Below are 21,331 nucleotides of genomic sequence, written 5' to 3'. Positions count from 1 at the left end.
TTTCCTATTAGATCAGTTTGATACTACTTGTTTATGCCGCAGCTTGTCTGTTACTGAGACGATGAGGCAGTTATACCCCTGTGACGGATTGCACCGTTCAAATGTTTTGCACGGGGTATGAAGCACAAGAAAATTTTATAATTGTCACGACAAGTTAGATGCACATGTTTAATTAAATGAGCTTTATTTAAACTCGTGACTTTTCAGCTCTTGTGTTTTTTTCTACAAATATTCACTTTGGTAGCATTTATGAAGTCAAAAACTCACATATTTAGGTCATTTTAGAGTATGAGATTCAGAAAGCCCCTGCAGGCTGTCAAGGGTCCGTGGACACGCTTCTAGAGCTGAGTTTATTGTAATAAGCCAGTTCCATATGTAACCATCTGAAACATTCCTCACGTGGTTAACATTGAAGTCAAAGCTCCTGCCTGCCCTATTATCGATTAGCGATAGCAGTAGTTTGCTTTGTGTTCTTTTATCAGTGCTGTGTGTCGAGGGAAGCACTTTGTTGGTCCATATTTATATGATTGTAGCAACTTGAAGTGGCTTTTGTTGACAGACACTGCCAGCCAATATCAATAGATGAAAACACTAACTATGTTTGACCTGGAATGGATTATGAATCATGTATGGTGAATTAGTATCCCATATGAAACAGAAATGTTCAAATAGTCCATTGCGGGCCAAACACAGAAAGACAAACAACCACATACACCCAAGATTGTCCTCAAAAGCCACGCTCAACTCGGAAGAATATGCAAATGCCACTCGGGGATGCCATAACTGATGGTGCCCATCACAACACCTCAGTGTGGCCCCATTCTCAAAGTGGAAATACAGAACACTAAAATGCGTTTAATCTAAATTAAGTACAGACAATTGGTACATGTAAGCAGGTCCAGCTCGTTTAAATCAGTCAGGACAGTAACGGAGCCTCATATTACAGCACAGAATGTTCATTTATTGGATTCATAATAAGTGAGTTACTTTATCACAGTGATGTTTTTCACAATCCCAAGTCTTTTATGTTGTGTTATGTTTTTGGGTAAAAGATACTTTTGAAAGTCATGATATAACAGAAAAAAGGCTGATGTTGCACTTCCCATGGATATGTGCAATCTGCAGCGTGTCACTTCCCTCTTCCCTGATGTTTGACAATTAAGAAAGCTGTTTCTTCCTGACTCATATTTTTACTGGCTCACTCATGTTAAAAATAGCTGTTGCAACATCCAACAATGAACATGAACACCACAAACTACATATACATGCAACACATGTGGAACTCAGTACACAGGAGAAACAGGAAACTTATTTGGAACCTGTTTGACTTTACACATGTACAACATTAATAACAAAAAAGGAAGTGGTGCACATGTTCTCAAACACTTTCGAAAACATGGTCTGCAAGTGTTGTTGCAATAGTAATTATTCTCTTACCAGCATCCTGCTGGTTTAAACACACACACAACAAGAGTGCTTCCAACTGGATCACAATTACCTAACCTAACCCTGATCTTACACTTACTTTGTTTCCCTGTATTACATAAATTTTCGCAAAAATGTGAAGCTGTGACAACTATTTTCATCATATGTATTCATCATATGTATGTAATAGTTATGGAGAGCAAAGAGAAAGAGAGAAAGAGGACACCGGAGAAACTCATAACAACACGGATAGTTGCACCCTGAGGGAGAAGACAGAGGAACTGAACATCTTCCATTTGCAGATGATGGAATCCGTTGTTCTCATTAGGACCTTCAAAGCAGCAGACGGTTTTCATATTTGTGCCTGGAGACAGTCCTGTCTCGAAGGTCTACAGTCGGGGTCCTCAAATCTTGGGCTAAAGAGCCTGTGTCCTGCATGTTTTAGCGCTCTCCCAACTTCAGAACGCCTCAATCTAAATTTGAGGTGATAACCGAGCTTTTAAAAAAGCCCAATAATGAGCCCCTTATTGAATTCAGGTGTGTTGGACCCGTGAGAGACCTAAAACTTGCAGGACACCGGCTCCCGAGGCCCCGATTTGAAGACTTCTGGTCTGCAGACTCAAATTTGGGCTTCATGGAAAAGACTGTGAATACTTATATTATATTAAATTTTCTATTAAAAGAATTTAATTAAAAAAATGTTTTTGTCATGACATCATTATACATATTGTGTGTAGAATTGTTGAGGGGAAAAAAATGTATCTATCTTTTAAAAGGGGGCAGTAACGTAACAAAATGTGAAAAAACAGAGGGAGAGTGAGAATGGAGGGGGGGGGGGGTCAAAATATGGTGATTCTACCATTACTGTACATTGTGCATCGAACAAGAATATTGACACTAACAACAGCATCCTGTGCAGAACAAATTATTCCTCGATACATTCCACACAATTAAGAAAGTAATTTCATCATAAAATATTCAACCAACCTTGTTGGAAAAATCCAGCAATCAATTACTGAGAAATATTTGAGCTCCAGTTGAAGAGGCAGCCAAGTTAAATACAGTGCAAAAATGTGAAGAGTACACATTTACAAGCCTTCTGAACTTGATGATGGCCTTTTCTTTGTGTTCTCTCACACTGTGGATGTTTCTATTTTGTTTCTATTTTTAAGACCAGGCTGCAGAGGCAAAACAGTGCCAATTCAAAGAGGTTGTCTGGCACAGCAGAGATGTCAGCATGATGCTATAAATGCAATGGGTGTAACACTGATATGTTTTTGTTGTTTCGAATTACAGATTTGCATATGAACATTGGCAAAACAGGTTCAACTGCACTAGTCACAGGCAGATAAGCCACAAACAGTTTTTAACCAGGCTGAAGAGTACAATTGACAATTTTGATTGATCTCCAAAGACATATCCCAACATTGATTTTTTTTTCTGCCTTAAAGTTAGTAACTACTCAATTTATGATGTTTAGTCATATGCTATCTTATGATGGTAGTTTGAGCACCAATGCAATTGTGACTGTTGACGCATGTCTCTTTCGTTCAAGTGACCAAATCCCAAAGCACACGATCCTCAGATCAGCTTCCTCCAACTCATTTTCAGATATGATTACTGTTTGTGGTATGAGTGTGCTAATAGAATCTAGCTGTAGAACTATTGAATCCCTACATAAACCACGTGAACTGCAGATTTATTGGTTAACTGAAGCTAACCTTTATTTGGCATTGTGATTATCAATCCATCAAACTGATCACACCTTTTTGTGTTTTAATTTAGTTGTACCAAAAAAGAGCCTTGAGGTCCCCCTTTCTTTGATATCATAATAAACGGCATAAGACGGTTTTTTGGGGAAGTTTCTTTTTTTTCTTCTTCTTCTTCTTCTTCTTCTTCTTCTTTTCTTCACAACACAGATGGAAAAGTGAAAACAGAGAGGTGATGAAACGCTGCTGAAGCTCCTCCAGAGTCGGTGTCCTTTGGACAAGTCGAGGAGCCGCCCCGCCGGGGGATCGTCGCTGCGTCACGGTGCGTCCGCGCGCTCATTGGCTTGCAGTTGTGCAATTGGCTTGGACGTATAAAGTCCGGTGCAGTTTGAGGAGTTTTGTCTCTTGCGCGGATCGGGGAGGCTTCGTCATACCAGGGGCTCGCCCGTCTTTCCTCAGTGGGGTTGTTGTGTGTGATTTTTTTGTTGTTGTTGTTGTTGCTGCCTCCTCCAAAAGTTCAAAGATGCAGAGCTGTGCCAAGTCGTGGGGGATCCTCCTTGCCAGGTCCCTGAGTCCCGGCGGCGCGTCGTGCGGGCATCTGCGGGACAAGAGCCGCGTGGTGTGGAAACTTCGGAGCGGAGCCCCGCACAGCTGGCCGGCTGCAGCCCGGGCTCTGGGCACGTCTGCGACCGTCTCCTCCAGACAGATCGAGAGAATATTACCCAGGCACGATGATTTCGCGGAGAGGCACATCGGGCCAGGTGAACGGGAGAAGAGAGAAATGCTGGACGTCCTGGGAGTGGAGGTAAAAAGCTCTGACACTCGTATTTGATCACACCACTCACTAGTTTTGTTTTAATTATTGCAAAACCACCTTTTTCTTTTTCTCCATCCCGCGCAGTCAATCGACCAGTTGATTGAAAGCACAGTTCCATCCTCCATCCGCATGCAGCGCGGTATGAAAATGGATGATCCAGTGTGTAAGTTTGGTTTAATTTATTAATAAATGTGCGTGACATTGTCTCATTTCTGCATCCGTGTAGCGCTCAAACGCTGCGCCATCCTCTGCGCGCATCGCGCGTAAAAACGCCTAAATATCACTCATAAAAGCATTTCTCGAGCCCATCTCTCGCTATTTCTGCACGATGAGCTGTCTTTTCCCTTTTCCTCTCATCCAGCGGGCGTTAAATGAAGCCGAGCGAGTGGCTGAAATGTAGGTTGCCCCTCTATTGTGCTCTCCCCGGTCTAAGTCTTCCTTTGAACATATTTGGAGTTGTTTTCGCGAAACTCGGCGAGCGGCACCAATCTCCTGTTGGGAAGCCGATGCTCATAGGATGGCAACTGGAGTGTAAAGTTTAGCCTTGAAGCTCCAGTCCCAAGTCCAGTTCAATCTGGTTACAGCGTTCACATTACATCACAGCCGAGGGGCTTCCTAATAAGGTGACTTTGGCATGTTTTGCATTACATTTGCCTGGATGCTGTTGGTTTATTCCTTCGTTTTATTGCTTCAATTTTCCCACAAGACGCACATTGGAATAGAATTACGAGCCACATTAACATAAGAAAAGCGCCTAAAGTGTGGTTTAACAGCGTTTTTTACTGCTTCTTTGTCAGCTCTGAAATAACGTGATTTCATATGCAAATGAATCCACTATATTGTGGCCCCAATACATTGTGCTTTCACAAAGATCATGATATAATATTCAGCTTCAGATTACCACAGATGCTATAATTAAATCGTATGTGAGCTTGTATGGCATTTTTGTGTGTGTGTGTGTGTGTGTGTGTGTGTGTGTGTGTGTGTGTGTGTGTGTGTGTGTGTGTGTGTGTGTGTGTGTGTGTGTGTGTGTGTGTGTGTGTGTGTGTGTGTGTGTGTGTGTGTGTGTGTGTGTGTGTGTGTGTGTGTGTGTGTGTGTGTGTGTGTGTGTGTGTGTGTGTGTGTGTGTGACCAATTGGTGTTGCATAGATCATTGTCTGACTTGCCTGCATGTTGTTGGGGTCAAGACCATCACTTGATTTGCACCAGTTTTTTGGACAGACTACATCATATCAATACATAATGAAATTAAAGAAGTATTGCCACATAATGTGTGGCTGGATCACATTAATATTCTTCATTAGACCTAATAAAGTTGCCACTGCTTTCAATTTCCACAATGTTGATGTTCTGAGTGGGCAGATGTGCAAATTTGAGAAGAGAAAACTAATGCTGGGAAATATCATTGAAACTGGCACTTCAGTCTATATTTCTTGAGAATCTTCAGCAGCATCGATTTATTGAAAATAAGAAGTAGTGAAAATGGAAGTTTTGTCCAATATAAACCCGGTCGCCTCTGGTGGTGTTTACAAATTAAAATAAAAGCTGCAGCTTTGCGCAGCCAGGAACTGATACTTGCACATTTGCAGGGAAAGCAACCTCCCTGTTCCCTCCAATGAATCAGTTGCATTCATTCATTCATTCATTCATGAGTTGCCATTAGGCTCATATAAGTATAATATAAATGGTGCAAATAGTTGATCCTCAGTCGGGGTCATGAACAGGAACAATGCTTGTGGTAACTTCCAATAGGCTCGGGGAGTGATGGGAAGATAAAGAAGGCTGCAGCACTTTACTTGGGCTCTTTCATTGCACCTAACAGGAAACTGGTTCATGGGTTTAATGCAAATAACTTTATTGGTTCATTACAAAACCTTGACATGTTTGCACACAACAAGCTGTTCCTACGTGAATGAATAGTTGCAGATTGTTTTCATATTGCTTGGTCAATTTGTTGCCGTGTCATCCTGCGAGGGAAAAGATAAACTTTGACACATAGTTGCCGCCCATCTTGGATGCACGCTGCTTCATTGATTCATCGTGAGGTGTGTCGTAACACCTCGGAGTGTGCTGACTCCATTCTTCCCTAATCTGAGGCACAGATAGTCTTAGTCATTCACGTAAGACATTTTGACCCGTGAGGGAGATTATTGGACAAAACCTCACTGTAAAAGCAAAGCGGCGGTTAAACTTTCGCGATTTGTTCTCAGGTAATATGTCTCCTCCGACTCTGCCCACTTTCATAATACAACAAGCCATGCTGAAGGAACAGACAGAAGGCCGTGCCGCTTTTTCTGCTTGTTCAGCTTTGAAGGGCTTCGGTTTGCAAAGCCAGCGAGGGATTCTCTCTTCAACAATGGACCTCCTGGATGCTTCTGAATCAGGCTGTTTTGTGTGTGTGTGTGTGTGTGTGTGTGTTGGTGCTCTGTAGAACTAGGGGGACCATGGGAAAGCTGTCCTTCTCTACTGAAATGAGCTCACACTCTCACCACCAGCTCGCTTTAAAGCTGCTAATCATCCACAGATTTAAAATTTAAAACGAACTGCTTCGTGGTTTACTTTTTCAGTTTAATACAGGTTGTTTATTGCCTTTTCTTTTAAACAGAAGCTGTAAATATCCACTCCTGCACTGGCCACATTCCCTTTTTCCACGCAGAGTGCTGGAGGTGTCTTTCTTTTTCTAGAAAAAGCAGAAGTCGTCGGGGTGCTCACTTCAGACGGGCTGTATTGTCCATTCCTCGGAGTTGCTAGGCAGCCAGGAAGGCCAGAGGAATCTCAGAGGCTGGTCGTGCACTGGCACAACTCCTTACAGCAGTGGGGAACGAGGCTAAATAACATCAGGAAGGAAACTTTATGGGTTTCTCCTGTTGGAGAAGGATAGCTGAATATGACGTGGCCAGAAATGAGGGACACGTGCATTGCAGTTCTTTTCCCTTTTACAAATTGAGTTGGTAGGAAATTCTTCTTAATCAATAAAAACATCCCAAGTAATATTTTGTGTTTAATTTTATTTATATATAGCGCTACAACTCATAAATCTCCAAAAAGCTGCCCAGAGTATGTGTCAAGTAATTTAAATCACCAAAGTATGAATTTTACCTGTGGTCGTAGTTGAACTGCTGAGTTACAGTAGTGTCCCGGGGTTTACTGCTCGAATAGTAAATCCCTTAGAATATTAGATCAAGGAAAGATCAGTGCAGTTTCCAGCTATATTTGTCCAGCCTGACCTCATCTGACTGCACTCCACATTCAATGTCCTGATTCTGTTATGCAGTCAGTCTCTCACGTGAGGGATGCATCGCTCTCCATCAGATCGTTGGGTTTGTGTTTGTTTGTTTCATCACTCAATGTTTAACAAAGCGACTGAGAATGCTTGATGTTAGGCCGAATCTATGATTCTAAATAATAGAAGATAATTCTAAATAACCCTTTATTGGAAAGGTGACCATTTAAAAACATCTACATTTCTTCTGAGGTTTTGTTTTTTTTCCCCCCACAGATTATGGTGTTAATTCAAGTCTGAGATTACATTAATAAATCTGTTAATGCTTGCATACAATGTGTAGATTTATAGTGTTTTATCTGTTTATATGAGGGGTAATGACTGACAGTTGTATGCTGTGGTAAGAGTGATTCAGCAAACTGTTAATCAGCTTCATTTTAATGCTGTGGTTTCAAGACCACAGTATCGCGACTGGTGTTGCGTAACTGTTAAATTCGTAATGCTTTTTTTTATCAGGCGAGAATGAGATTCTGGACACTCTGCAGAAGATTGCATCAAAGAACAAAGTGTGGAGATCGTACATTGGCATGGGCTACTACAACTGCTCTGTGCCACCGCCCATCCAGAGAAATCTGCTGGAGAATGCAGGCTGGTGAGTTTTTTTTTTCTTTTTTCTTTTTCTTTCACCAAATCGAGTAGCGAGAGTAGTCGTTGGTGGAGGGCTTGTGACTTGAGTTAAACTCGTGTGAGAACTGATGATGTGCATCTCTCCCACTGACGGCTGAACAAGATTTTCTTTCACCCTGGTCCAAGTCGGCTGCCCCTGTCCCTCCAAACTCCCGGAGTGACGCATTCCTTCCACCTTGTGCCTTTTGTCCTTCCGTCCAGACTCTGTTGGTTCATTGTATCCCCTTGTGTCCACAGGGTGACTCAGTACACGCCTTACCAGCCCGAGGTCTCCCAGGGTCGCCTGGAGTCCCTCCTCAACTACCAAACCATGATCTGTGACATCACGGGCATGCCTGTGGCCAACGCCTCGCTGCTGGACGAGGCGACGGCCGCCGCGGAGGCCATGCAGCTCTGCCACAGGTGCCCACGCACTCTGCTCTACCCCGGACTGTTCCTGCAGTCCGTGCAGGCTGTTTTGTAAATGACCCTGATCTCTGTCACTCGTCTTGTTTGCTTCCCATCACAGGCAGAACAAAAGAAGAACCTTCTACATTGATCCACGCTGCCACCCCCAGACCATCGCTGTGGTGCAGACCCGAGCCAAGTATGTGGAATCCATGCATCGTCTCAAAGAAATGACGATGAAACGACTCTTTGTGAAATCGGCCAAAAAAACCAAAGCAAACCCCACTTGACCTCATAGGATAGTGGGTCAGTCCGGGATTTCCTTGTGGAAGTGCAAATGGCAACAACCTAAATATAACTTATAACTCATAACTTGTTTATGATACCTGACCTTTCAGCAATCATTGCATGGTCCACACTTGAGTCACTGCATATTTATCATGTCATGGCCTGCATAACTTTGATGAATAATCGACGTGCTGAATCCTGTTGAATATCCTCATACGAACTTTTGTTTCCGCAGTATTTTCTCAGTACTAGTTTCACGGTAAAAGCCAAAGACGTGACAGAAACCAGTGCTTTTGCACAGATTTGGAAATTTGATTCTCTACTTTTGCCATATGGCAGAAAGAGATGAATAGGATTCTGTAAACGGAGATCCAACAAATAGCAGAGGAATGATTTAAAATATTAGCCTTGCTTCTTGTTCTACACATGCAGCAATTTCCCAAGAAGCTATATTTGTAGTTGCAGCATGAAGCCCGTTGTTTCTTTGACTAAAAGTTGGTGCAATAGCAACTTTTGTACCAATACCAAAAAGGGTTTGCAGTAATGCTGTACAACAACGGTTATCATGACAATATTAATATTTGCATTATAGATATTGTGAAGGAGTGAACTGTGATCAATTATGTAAAATTACAGAATTTTAAATAACAAACAAGTGTGATTGAACCAAAAATATTCATATAATATACCCCTGAAGTACTGCTGGTTGAAACTGTGCTTGAAAACATCAACTTCACATACTTGTGTTTGTATATGTCACAAAACTCAACAGTATTATATGGTTAATTGGTGTCGAGCGGCTTGAATTTGAGGGTCGTGGCTTATTATTTGAATGTCGCCGGACTGTTAATCAAACTCCGATGTGTTGCAGCTATATTGGAGTCAAAACGGTGTTGAAGTTGCCTCACGAGATGGACTTCAGCGGGAAAGACGTGAGCGGCGTACTCTTTCAGTACCCGGACACCGACGGCAGGGTGGAGGACTTCACCGCGCTCGTCGATCGCGCACACAAAGGAGGGGTGAGAGTTTGAAACCTGCAGTTTACTGTGCATCTTGAGTGTTTCTGAAGAAATTGGCCAGAATTGGGTCTTTAAATGCCATTTGCTTTCCGACAATATTGTCTGCTGCAAAGAAAGTAAATATCAGGAGTATGTGCATGAGTCTTGACTCTAATTTTCCTTCCTGGAAATTTATTTTTTATTCTGTACAAAATCTGGAATTTTTTTTTTTTTTTTAATAAGGCGGCTTCAGTTACAAGTCACAAAAATAACTTTGTATAGTCTCACGATGGTGTAATGTGATGCTACAAACCAGTATACTTGTTTACTAATCTCACCCGGGGTTTATACCGTCACTCTGTTCTATACGCTCCCCTTTTGCTGAATTATTATTAGGAACATTAGACATGAAACACACCCACATTTATAATAAATGTAGCTCCCAAACATCCTTTCTCCTTTGATGACAAGTCACTCCTGTGCTACGTGGGTTAGTTTTTGTTTTGCGCATTTTTGATTCATCCGGTTTACCCTCAAATATTTGTTAAATGTTAACGGAGCCAGTTCTTTTCTCGAGAGTGGGATTTCCAGGCAGGTTGACTCATCTGTACAAACATGCAGCGCCTGCGATAAAACGGTTGATGGATCCTGCTCTTGTCTCCCGTCTCGTCCAGGCCTTGGCCTGCTGTGCCACCGACCTGCTCGCCCTCTGCGTGCTGCGCCCGCCCGGCGAGTTCGGGGCCGACATCGCGCTGGGCAGCTCCCAGAGGTTCGGGGTCCCCCTCTGCTACGGCGGTCCCCACGCCGCCTTTTTCGCCGTTAAAGAGAACCTGGTGCGCATGATGCCCGGCAGGATGGTAGGAGTGACCCGGTGAGGGCCGACGCCACTTCCCACGTCTGAAACGAGTCGACGAAACCACCACATTTTCTTGAAGAGCTGCATGTTTTAACCGTTTTTTTTTTTAGAGACGCTGCCGGTAAGGAGGTGTATCGTCTGGCCCTGCAGACCAGAGAGCAGCACATCCGGAGGGATAAAGCAACCAGCAACATCTGCACGGCACAGGTGAGGATCGCATTTCATGTGATTACAGAGAAGGAAGCCGGAGAGCTTCTGGAGGAAAAGACTTGAGATCAAGATTAAAGGTTTGCCTTGTTTGTTGGACTTAGGCTCTCCTGGCCAACATGGCTGCCATGTTCACGCTGTACCACGGACCCCAGGGACTCAAACACATCGCCGAGAGGACGCACAATGCTACACTCATCCTCGCTGAAGGTAAAGTGGGTCATGTCCTCTCAAAACATTTAAAGGCACCACTTTCTGACAGCGATAAAGGGGGGGAAATTAACGAAGCACTGTAATATATATATATATAATTTATTTATTTTTTTGCCATAAACTGACAACTTGTCCAAAGATTCAAACCAGTGTGTGTCATCTCAATCTGATCCGACCTGACCCTCGTCTCCTCCCATCGCCCTGCGGTTCAGGTCTGAAGCGAGCCGGACACCGGCTGCACAGCGACATGTTCTTCGACACGCTGAAGATCAACTGCGGCGTGGCGGCCAAAGACATCTTGGAACGGGCCGAGCAGCGGCAGATCAACCTGCGCGTCTTCGCTGAGGGCGTGGTGAGCACCAGCACTGCCCTTTCAACAAACATTTTTATATGGTTAAGAAGTAATCATGATGAAAAGGAGTATGTGGAAGATGAAGTTGTGAAGTATTTTTAAAGCCCAAGTGTCGCCGAGTTAAAACTAAATTGTGAAATAAGCTTTAGTGTGAATCTAGGGATGTAGAAGTGGTTACAGATTATACATAAAGAGCAAATTATTAAAGGTGCCACATTTAAAATATTTTGGATTGTTTGATTTGAAGTTTCACTATCTGAAAGCCTCTATTTTGCTTGTTTCAAGCACAAAATCATCTATATATTGTGATGGATCACCTCTTTCTGAACTCGACCAATTTGACTGCCTTCAAGGCAGCAACTAATCCAGAGTCCACACTCACTCTTTCTGTGGTTGCGTCACAGATACAATATGTAATTCATGGAAACCAAATATGGCACATGGCATGAACTTGACTTGCTGTGTGACAGGAGAAATGGCAGATTTGTGTGGAAATGTAAAGAAACTCAATAATACAAAAAATATACAAAGGTAGTCATTCTTTTTCTACCTTGTCTTTGCATATTCCATTTTGTCAATGCTTCTCCTGTTTTGTCTTTGTCTTTTCCATTTGCTTTTTGTCATTGTATTTACTTGATGAGTCGAACCGTCTGGGAAAGACAACAGGTGACTTGCCGATACCTGATCACACCATTCCTGCTTGCAGTTCTTATGTAGTAGCAGGAAGTAGATGCATATGCAGGTTTATTTAAGGTAAAAGGGAAAGTTAAATATGACTCGCGTGACCAAATTGAGAAGAGGCCACTACCCACCAATCACAGCTTGTTTTAAGCTCGGTGAGGTTTAAACCTTTCTGCTGCTCTTTTCAACAGGTGGGGGTCTCTCTGGACGAGACGGTGACCGAGAGGGACCTGGACGACCTGCTCTGGGTGTTTGGCTGTGAATCCTCTGCTGTACGTTGACGTTTATATTAATTTCTTACTCATTTGTTCTAAACGAAATCTTCACAACCCCTTCTGCATCCTTTGACTTTAACGGCCACAGGAGCTGACCGCTGAAAAGATGGGTGAGCGGGTGAAGGGCATCATGGGAAGTCCTTTCAAGAGGACAAGCAAGTACCTGACGCACCAGGTGTTCAACAGGTTGGTTTATTTACAATTATTTCTCCTGATATTGCTTCTGGTCAGTAAAAAAAAAAAAACGAAACAAAAAAACTGACAATTAACTTTTAAATATCAGTTAATTCCAACACTTTTCTGGCACCTGTGTGAAAGTTTCAGTAATAAGTTTTTTTTTTTTTATAACAATTTACACTTTAACATCACTGATTCTTAGTGAGACAGTTTAACAACTTAGAATTGTTTAATGAGCTGAATCATCACACACAATGCAGATTTGAGTTTAAATAAGATTAAACTTTCTGTAGAGCTCTGATATCTTGATAAAGTTGAGATAATTAACTAACACTTAAACAAGGATTTTGTTTCATGTTATGAACTGGTGTTCCAAATCTTTTTTTCTCGATCTTATTTGTTTAATTGTCCCACGCTAATGCTGCTGTGAATTCCTCAAATACTTTATTAATGGATATTTGAATCCTGGTCGTCTTCTCCGTACATCCACTGAGATTTATCTTCTGTTTTCTGCATGGTTATAAAATGACAAAAGTAGAACATATTATCTTTATTAGCATCATAAAATAATCTTGCATCAGAGCTTCTAATGTCCAAGTCCTCCCCCGTTTATTCTTTGTCTTGTAAAAAAAGTGCTGACTCTGCCTTTCTAGGACCTGGTGTTTGAGTTGCAGTAACGGGTCTTCACTGCTTTCGGTCTCTTTTGTTTTCCTCTCAGTTACCATTCGGAGACCAACATTGTGCGCTACATGAAGCGTCTGGAGAACAAGGACATCTCCCTGGTTCACAGCATGATACCTCTGGTCAGCCCCCGCCTGGACTCAAAAAGCACACCCTATTAGCCCCTAACCTGTCATGTGTAGCGTTGAACTGGTTGTGTTCCTCCACAGGGCTCCTGCACCATGAAGCTCAACAGTTCCTCAGAGCTCATGGTGAGTACGTCGGTTATTGGCCAATTCCTGTGAAATCCTCTTTCGGCCGCTTCGCTCCGTCTCACAGCCGTGCTCTCCGCTTCCAGCCCATCACGTGGAGGGAGTTTGCCAACATCCACCCCTTCGTCCCTCTGGATCAGGCAGAAGGTTACCAGAAGCTCTTCTGGCAGCTGGAGAAGGACCTCTGCGAGCTGACGGGCTATGATAAGATCTCCTTCCAGCCAAACAGGTGAGGCTCCACCACCGGCTTGTGTCCAATAAACGTACTTTCTTAGGTGAGACTTGGGTGTGGACAAATCTGACATTTAACATTTTTTTGTCAAATCAAAAGTGCAAATGTGAGTTTTTGTTGGTGGGTCAAAAGTCTTGGAGTGAGGCTGGGGGACGGAAATGTACAAAGGAAATTGTAAAGATTTTTGTTTTATTTGATTTCAATCAACTTGCACTAACATCCAGATTATAGAGCGTCTTCGTCCAGCTAACTGATTTACCTGCAGCTGACTGGTCAGTGCTCTCTCATTAGGTTCAGCGGACAATAATACTGCTATATTGATACTTTGACAATGAACTAATTTTATCCACACAGACCAGTGAAGCAAGTACTAGGTTTTGAAAAAGAATCTTGTACAGCACAGAAAGCTTTTGGTTAATTTCATCATGTGGATTTTCAAACAAAACTAGGGTCCATCACAGAGACACTTTAACACACATATTACAACTCCATGCAATTTTAGGGTCAATTAAGCTCTCCAAGACAAGGAAAAACACACACACCCTCCATATGGAAGCCTCTTGAACCTATGACATTCACACCAAGATGGGAGGCAACTGACCACTTATTTCACCACATTGCATAGACGTATGTCTTTAAGGGTTGTCATTGATATTATTTAAATCGGAACATCTTGATGTCCAGGGGAATTTAGTTTTGTGCCGTTTGAGCAGGCGTTAAGTCGGTTTGAAAAGTTGACTGACCTGATCAGTACTCCACCTCTGATTTGGTTTTCTTCATAGGAAATGGGCTCAGGATAATATCGACGGCCATTCAGAGGCAGAGATCTTTTGTCTCAGAGTTCAAAAGTAGAAATGCGATGAACTCTGGACTCAGTCAGTATTCAATAGTCAAAGGTACAAACTCGATTTTAAGTTTGACCTCTTATCAGCAGCGTTGTAGCAAGTCACGCTACGTTGAGTTATCGTGCAGCTCAGCTTTTCATCCCATCCTTCTCTCCTCTTTTGGTAATGTCTGCAGGTCGGACTTCAGACCGTGAAATAAAGGTGTGTGTGTGTGAGATATATGACCGTGGTGTGTTTGTCTTTTTTTTTTTTGCAGTGGTGCTCAGGGAGAATATGCCGGTCTGGCTGCCATAAAAGCCTACCTGAACTCAAAGGGCGAGAACTCGCGAAGTGTAAGTGTGTCCCCATGCGATTTGATCTTAAACTTTATCTTAAATGCAGATTTGAATGATTATGTGCTTTGATATGCAGTCTTGCAGTTTAGGGGAAATTAAAGCAGCTGCCATTTCTGTGACGGAAGATGGGCCGAGTGTTTTGGCTTTGCTAAGCGTAAAAGCTTGAAACTATGGCCAGACAAACACTGTGATAAACACTTTTTGTTTAGAATTGTGCCACATTTTAAGTCACCGACAGAAGAATGCAGCATAATGGCAAAACATGCTGTTGAAACAGCATTTTTATTTTTCTTCTTTGGTCAAGTTGTTTTCTAAATAGTGCAAATCAGATTATTTCCTTCTAATAAGTTAAAATGATGCAAATGGCATTCGCAATGAGGCAAATCTGTATGTTCAGATGACACTGAAGCTTGCGTTGGTTTCAGTCACTTCTGATCGATGGAGAAGATGGAATCTTCCAGAAATGAGCCATAGTGTGTGGTGAGGACAGGGGAGATGTCCCCCCCCCCCCCCCCCCCCACACACACACTTTCCTTTGTTCGCTCATTTGAGCTACTGCCACAGAATGAAATTACTCTAGCTCGGTTAATATAGAAAGCCAATACTAAGAGCAAACACGCTATATCGTACAACGTCACTCTCGAGGGTATATTTCTTTCTCACCTACATGAACTGGAGAGGCTAAAGCGACATTGAGTTGAATGCAGTTAGTACATAATAGTCATCAGAACCGGTATTACCTCCTGATATGCGAGGATGATTTATTTGCAGCTGTATTGTACTGTGCAGAGGTGTGCAGGAGTGCAGAGCCACACAGCGTCTCCTCACTATCTGTGTCGGGTCCTGCCAGCCAGGTTAATTGTTCACTCGTTACAACGGGTCACTTTGACATCGGTTCAGATTTCCCCTGCTGGAAGTGGCGTTTTATTTTTCTTCAGTGTTTCACTGTGCTGATTGGCAGGAACAGGAGGGGTTGCAAGATTATTTTTGTGTGTAGCTTGTGTTTTAACATCTTGGTGGCTCCCTGCTCCCTGGAAACAGTCAAGGTCCAAACTGCTGTTTGTGCAAACAAAGGGGCTGAAAAATTTGTCATCCCACTATAGGCTGCCGGTTTTCAAGATGCCATATTTGGAGGCTTTTAAGACTTTGTGAAATGGGAAAACATGCGCTGGTGTTTTTACAGGCAGTCAGATGTCAAGGTTGGCCAAACCACAGGTCCAAGTGCCCCAGTTTGTCTTGTGTGACGATCCCTAATAAGGCATAAAATCAATTAGTGCCCCGAGGACAAGTTGCACATTCCTGTCAGAGGTGTGTGTTGGGACAGATTGCCTCACTCAAAGTTCATAAAAAAAAAAAAAAAGAGTATTGACAAAGTTTTATCTGCAGATTTGACATGTTTGTATGGCTCTTTTGCCTCCAGCCACAACCTGCTTATAGTCCTGATGATTTTCTGTTTCCCTTGTTCATTCCAGGTTTGTCTGATCCCCAAATCGGCGCACGGCACCAACCCAGCCAGTGCTCAGATGGCGGGCATGAAGGTCCAGGTGGTGGAGGTGGACAAGGACGGAAACATCGATCTGGCACACCTCAAAGCTTTGGTGGGGCTAAACACTGAAAGTCCACTTTGCATTAAAAGCTTTGTGGGATTTCTTTGGGATCTCTCTTGAACCCTTTTTATTTTTTCCTCCTCGCAGGTCGACAAACACAAGGCCAGCCTGGCCGCCATGATGATCACCTACCCCTCCACGTTCGGAGTGTTCGAGGAGCACGTCAGTGACATCTGCGACCTAATCCACCAGAACGGCGGTCAGGTTTACCTGGACGGCGCCAACATGAACGCGCAGGTGAGATTAGAAGAGGCAACAGAAAAGGGAAGAATCTGGAGTTTTCAATCAGAAAGTACATGTGGGAAAACTGAAGGCTAATGAGATAAAGGTTTATCAATGTGTTATCATGCTATAAATGGGGAACCTTTGGTCTCTGCGGTATGCAGATGATAGCTTGTACCATTTCCTGATGGCCCCTCAGACCCTGCCTCCTCAAAGTGAAAGAGGGAGTTTGACATAATGAAAGTTGTAGTAGTTATCATGTAATATCTTGTGTGATGACTAAAAGGGAAAATTGCCACCAGAGGGTGAATTTTGGCAATCGTGTTGTTACAGTAAGCTTTAGAAAAAAGCTAACGCATACTGACTGAACTGCTGGATCTCCCAGGTGGGTCTGTGTCGTCCTGGAGACTACGGCTCCGACGTGTCTCACCTGAACCTGCACAAAACCTTCTGCATCCCTCACGGTGGAGGAGGACCCGGCATGGGCCCCATCGGCGTGTGAGTCCCAGTAGGAGCTCTAAACTTGTGTGTGTGTGTGCGTGCATTTCAAGTGTCTTAATGGCTGAGTGGAACGACGTTTTAACTTGTGTATGTGTGGGCACACCCGTACGCTTCAGTTGGACATTTAACTCTCGAATGGCTCGGTGCTTAAAATCGGTCATTTTCTTTGAAAAGGAAAAGCTATTTTTATGTAGTCAACAGTTCCACTGTTATTTAGCTTGGGCTGTACGACTGTCACTGTTTTAGTCAAGAGTTTGAAAAGTTTTTCAGACGAACCAATGAAATCAGTCAAAACATCAACAGAGCAAAGCAAAAAAAGAATAAAATAATTACTTCTATTGTTTCCAAGGCCTGGTTGGATTTTGCATTTTGGTGACTGAGTCAAATAGGCCGTAGCAAAGCAAGCAAATGCAGTCTGCTGACTGCAAATGTTTTATTGAGCAGAGTTGGAATAAAATAAAGGAAATGTTGGACGGCAGGTGATTTTGAATAAAGTTTAAAAAGTCTCGAACACTAGACGATTTTATGAAACGTTCCACAATGTACTAATTTTAACTGAGAATCTATAATCTATGATCAATTATTCATGCATGGTTTTAATCTGCACTCCAGCAGCCGCCTGCATCAAAAACCTGCAGACACGAACGGATTCTGGTTTCCAGGATGACAATCAGGAGTCTCATTTACTGAACACTGGGTACAAAGAAATGGAACTTATTCAAATCTAACATTTGCTTGGAAATAAAAGGGGCACAAATGTGACACCATAATAGTTTTTATGTTGGACACTATAGAAAACCTGAAACACTGTGAAATGATTGGTCCATGCAGCTCAGTGCATTTGAAGTGGTGCTGTTGGAACAGGTGAATTTAGTGTTGCCATTTTCCCAATATATATATATATGTATATATATATTTTTTTTTACAATTGCAAATTGTTGCCTTGTTCAAAGCTTTGCAGAAATTGTCATTATATCGTGTTGCACGGCTGACACCTCTGAGATTAACACCGAGAAGTATTTGTTTTAGTTAATCTCCTGTCTTGACAGTGGATCAAACTAATGTGTCATGAGATCACGTCGACATAATTTCAAATGTTTTTAATGTTATAGTGGCAAATGTACATTTTATGTGAAAGTTTCATGAAACCGTTAAATCATCAAAACCATTAGGGATCGTTTTTAACAAACCGCTGATGCAGGAATTTCCATCCAGAATAGAATAGAATGTCTTTATTGTCATTGAAACACCGTACAACGAAATTATAAGGTGCAGTCCTCTTTAAAGTGCTGTTTTATAAAAAATATAAAATGTATAAAATATAATAGAATGTGCTGATAAAAGCGAAACAACAATATAAATAGATAAAAAAGTTCACAAAGTGGGAAAACGCCACCAGTCAAACATTGAGTTCAGTAATGGCTCTTGCATAGAAAGAGTTTCTTAATCCATGTTGGAAACTAGTAATGTGAATGTGATGCTTTCAGTCGAGAACTTTTTGTTTGGCTTTCATGTGAACTTGACGGCAGGTTCTCCCTTGTGTCCTCCACAGGAAGGCCCACCTCGCCCCCTTCCTGCCGAGCCACCCGGTGGTCTCCATGCAGTCCGTGAACACCAGCAGCTCCCTGGGCACCATCAGCGCTGCTCCCTGGGGCTCCAGCGCCATCCTGCCCATCTCCTGGGCTTATATCAAGGTCTGTGTGGATCCCCCCGGTCACGCTCGCTCTGATCGCGCCTCCAAGCCTTCCTCGGGTCCACAGGCCACGTGCCCGTCATGTGAAGTTCATGCGAGGCTCGAGTGCACCAAAGTGTGGATTTGTGATAAACTGGCTGAGGAGGAAGGTCACAGTCACTCCGACTGGTTAATAAGTGTCACGCTTGCCTTTTGTCTGCGGTTTATCAGGAGGGAGTGCTGAGTGGACGCCATGTGCAGGTTTTCTAAAAGCCGATCTGATCGTTTACTGAAGGGAACGGGGAGGAAAGACTGACATTTTGTTATCAAGAACTCTTATCCTCAGAGTGGACCTGGGCAACGTGCTGCTTTGTAGGTGAAATACTGACTGACCCACGTGAGCCTGCAGGGAAATTCTAAATCCGGTTTTTGTCCTGTGTTCGTCCTGTACGACATTGTATTGGCTTCACTGTTTGTTTTTCTGCTTAACGATTTACTGAAGTCTTTATAAGCTTCATATGTTTTTATGTATTCATGAGGTCGGGTTACAGCTCTGCCCTCCATATTGATCCCACTTCAATGGTTTCAATAAAAACGCTCCATATTGTGTAGATTCCTGCTGATGCCTGACCTGTACGTTGCAGATGATGGGTTCGAAGGGACTGGTCCACTCTACAGAGGTGGCCATCCTCAACGCCAATTACATGGCCAAGAGGCTAGAGAGTCACTATAAAATCCTCTTCAGAGGCAGGAAAGGTAAAGTCGCCCACCTAATGCCTGCGGTTAACGATGAAGTCGGAAACCCCTTCGAAAAGATGTGACTGTCTCGTACTTCTGAACAGGTTACGTTGCCCACGAATTCATTCTGGACGTGCGGCCGTTCAAGAAGACGGCAAACATCGAGGCGGTCGACGTGGCCAAGAGGCTGCAGGACTACGGTGGGCTGAATCAAACTTGTGTTTGGCTTCCAGTGCAAACTGTTGCTGATGTGAGGTTTTTTTATTTGATATTCTCCTTATTTCTTGACCCACAGGTTTCCACGCTCCCACCATGTCTTGGCCCGTGGCCGGCACTCTCATGATCGAGCCCACCGAGTCGGAGGACAAGGCCGAGATGGACCGCTTCTGCGACGCCCTGCTGGGCATCCGGCAGGAGATCGCAGACATCGAGGAGGGCAGGATGGACTCGCGCATCAACCCGCTGAAGGTACGCCTCCAGCTTTACTTTCAGATTTTGGATTTCTCGCGCACCCTCCGAGATCCTCACGTGTGTGTGTTTGTGTGTAGATGGCTCCTCACTCGCTGGCGTGCATCACCTCCTCCACCTGGGACAGACCCTACTCCAGGGAGCATGCAGCGTTCCCCCTGGTGAGCGACGACTTCATGAATGTTGCAGTCTTTCCTGCCATCTAGGGGTCAGAACCAAGATGTGCAACTCACAACCAGTAGTCATTATTGGTTGAATGCTCGACTTTCCATTGGCTTCCTTATTGACATTATGAATGTCAATAAAGTCCACAACTGAGATCCATAAATGTAAAAATCATAGTTGGAGGTGTGTAGTTAATCAAACTCTACTCAAAGTACTTTGTCATTATTTGACATGATGTAATTTTAATGACCGATTTACTCATAATTACCAAAAGAAAAGTCAGCCCAAGATGTTCAAATCTCCTTTATGTAGTGGTAGACTGTAAGTTATTCATTTATGACTACAGAAAACGTTATATTTCTCTCTTTCGGCCATTTAAAACATTTTTTTTAGCACGTTTGTGGAGGACAGCAGCAGATGACTGCTAACATCGATGAAGTCGAAAAACTTGACTTCTAGATTTAGGTGTTTGTTTTTGACACGAGATGTTTTGTTTCTCACGTTTCTTTTTTCCCCTTCTAACAGCCATTCATAAAGCCCGAAACCAAATTCTGGCCGAGCATCTCCAGGATCGACGACATCTACGGCGACCAGAACCTGGTGTGCACCTGCCCGCCCATGGAGGTGTACGAGTCCCCGTACGAGGAGAATAGGGCGTCGTCGTAGGCGCGCCGTGCGGCTCGGTCCCGGTGTCCACTCCACTCTGCTCTACAGCCGCTCACACCTCACGGACTCCCGCTGCTCGGTGGGAAGGGGTCGGGTCGGCATGGGAGACTCCTCTGAGCCGTCGTCGACCAGTAGAAGTCTGCGAGGTGGACATTGGGACGGGGCTTCGCCTCACTGCGCCCCTCCTCGTCGGAGTGGATGAACTCAAATTTTTTCCAATGGACCAAAGGTGCGACTTTTTTTCTTTTCTTTTTTTTTTTTTTTTCTACCTTTCCACGTTAACAAGCTCACCCGTCGCCACAGACGCCACTCTGTAACACCTCTCTGGAGAAACTGGATGTTGAGCTGAGCTCGATTAATTTCTTTACTCCTACTACTGATTTAAAAAAAAAAAAGACAGAGAAAAACAAGACCTCAGTGCCTGTTTTGATGTGTAAAATAAATTTGTTTACTTTCCCTTTTTTTTCATCCCAAAATCATGACAAACTATAGAAGTTCTAGTTGGTATAGTTTTTTTTTTTTTTTTATATGTATTCAATGTTTGAAGATGTTGTGATGTTTTGTTGAACAAGTAGACAAAGATGGTGGTAGTTTTAAATGAATTTTCTAATCTTAACTGTCCACTTGTGTATTAAACTTTGTTCATGTCTTTG

At 43.2% G+C, this 21,331-nt stretch overlaps 1 protein-coding gene across 1 annotated transcript; it reads left to right on the top strand.

The window, feature by feature from the left end:
• The first annotated feature begins 3,535 nt into the window (after nt 1-3,535).
• On the top strand, nt 3,536-21,154 carry gldc (glycine dehydrogenase (decarboxylating)). The gene is made up of 25 exons (XM_080498984.1): nt 3,536-3,939; nt 4,036-4,114; nt 7,691-7,826; nt 8,099-8,263; nt 8,370-8,447; nt 9,408-9,555; nt 10,209-10,405; nt 10,501-10,597; nt 10,702-10,807; nt 11,023-11,162; nt 12,035-12,115; nt 12,207-12,304; nt 13,014-13,098; nt 13,186-13,227; nt 13,314-13,456; nt 14,561-14,636; nt 16,112-16,237; nt 16,334-16,483; nt 16,854-16,966; nt 18,522-18,663; nt 19,286-19,397; nt 19,484-19,579; nt 19,675-19,847; nt 19,928-20,008; nt 20,538-21,154. The coding sequence occupies exons 1-25, from the start codon at nt 3,658-3,660 to the stop codon at nt 20,676-20,678; spliced, it is 3,087 nt and encodes a 1,028-aa protein (XP_080355110.1). The 5' UTR covers nt 3,536-3,657; the 3' UTR covers nt 20,679-21,154.
• The last annotated feature ends 177 nt before the right edge of the window (nt 21,155-21,331 follow it).

This window comes from Blennius ocellaris (genome assembly GCF_963422515.1).
Source record: "Blennius ocellaris genome assembly, chromosome: 7".
NCBI lineage: Eukaryota > Metazoa > Chordata > Actinopteri > Blenniiformes > Blenniidae > Blennius > Blennius ocellaris.
The sequence above is the reverse complement of the archived record's forward strand: the minus strand, read 5'-3'. Positions and strand labels throughout refer to the sequence as shown.